Consider the following 591-nt stretch of genomic DNA (forward strand, 5'->3'; position numbering starts at 1 on the left):
CGCCTCATTGTCAACACCTTTAAGGAGAGTCACTTCTTCTGAGGAAATAGCCCTCGGTGGTTCTTCCATTACCTCACGGTGGGGGGCCGTATCGGTATGCTTCCCTTCCTCCTCACGATGCACGTTTTTACCTTTGTCTTTCCGATCCGGTACGGACAAAATAGGTGGCTCCCATGGAAACCACAATAATTCGCATAGAAAAACCGTGTGCACAACAATAACAGTCAAACGATAAACTGACGGCACCCTACACGAAAACGCAAACAGATCATCTAACAGTAGCCCAAATTCAGTGCAAATGAAGTTTAAATAGGACAACCGTCGGGTAGGCAGTTTGATGTACGACAAGGGTATCGAACATTTTTTCATAAAAATGTTGTCCAACAGATTTGGAGTCATGTGGTACAAATGTGACAGGACGTATATAACTCCAAAAGCTAACTGGAGAAAGAACTCAAATGCATCAGCCCAGCAAAGTATCCCTCCACTTTGATACGTCTGAAGACAATGAAAAATAAGAGGGCCCCCCGCGAAAAACACTGCTTCCCTGTAAAGGTCGACATAAGAGCGCTTTACCATGCCAATGATTTC

The 591-nt window shown here is 44.7% G+C and overlaps 1 pseudogene across 1 annotated transcript in view; it reads right to left on the reverse strand.

Annotated features, from left to right (window-relative positions):
• TEOVI_000727400:pseudogene overlaps window positions 1-591 on the reverse strand; it is a 2,421-nt pseudogene that overhangs the window by 584 nt on the left and 1,246 nt on the right. The window contains exon 2 of the mRNA in view: window positions 88-480. Coding sequence covers window positions 88-480 — 393 coding nt within the window. The remainder of the gene's footprint in view (window positions 1-87; window positions 481-591) is intronic.

The sequence above is a fragment of the Trypanosoma equiperdum genome, assembly GCF_001457755.1.
Source record: "Trypanosoma equiperdum strain OVI genome assembly, contig: ctg_1866, whole genome shotgun sequence".
NCBI lineage: Eukaryota > Euglenozoa > Kinetoplastea > Trypanosomatida > Trypanosomatidae > Trypanosoma > Trypanosoma equiperdum.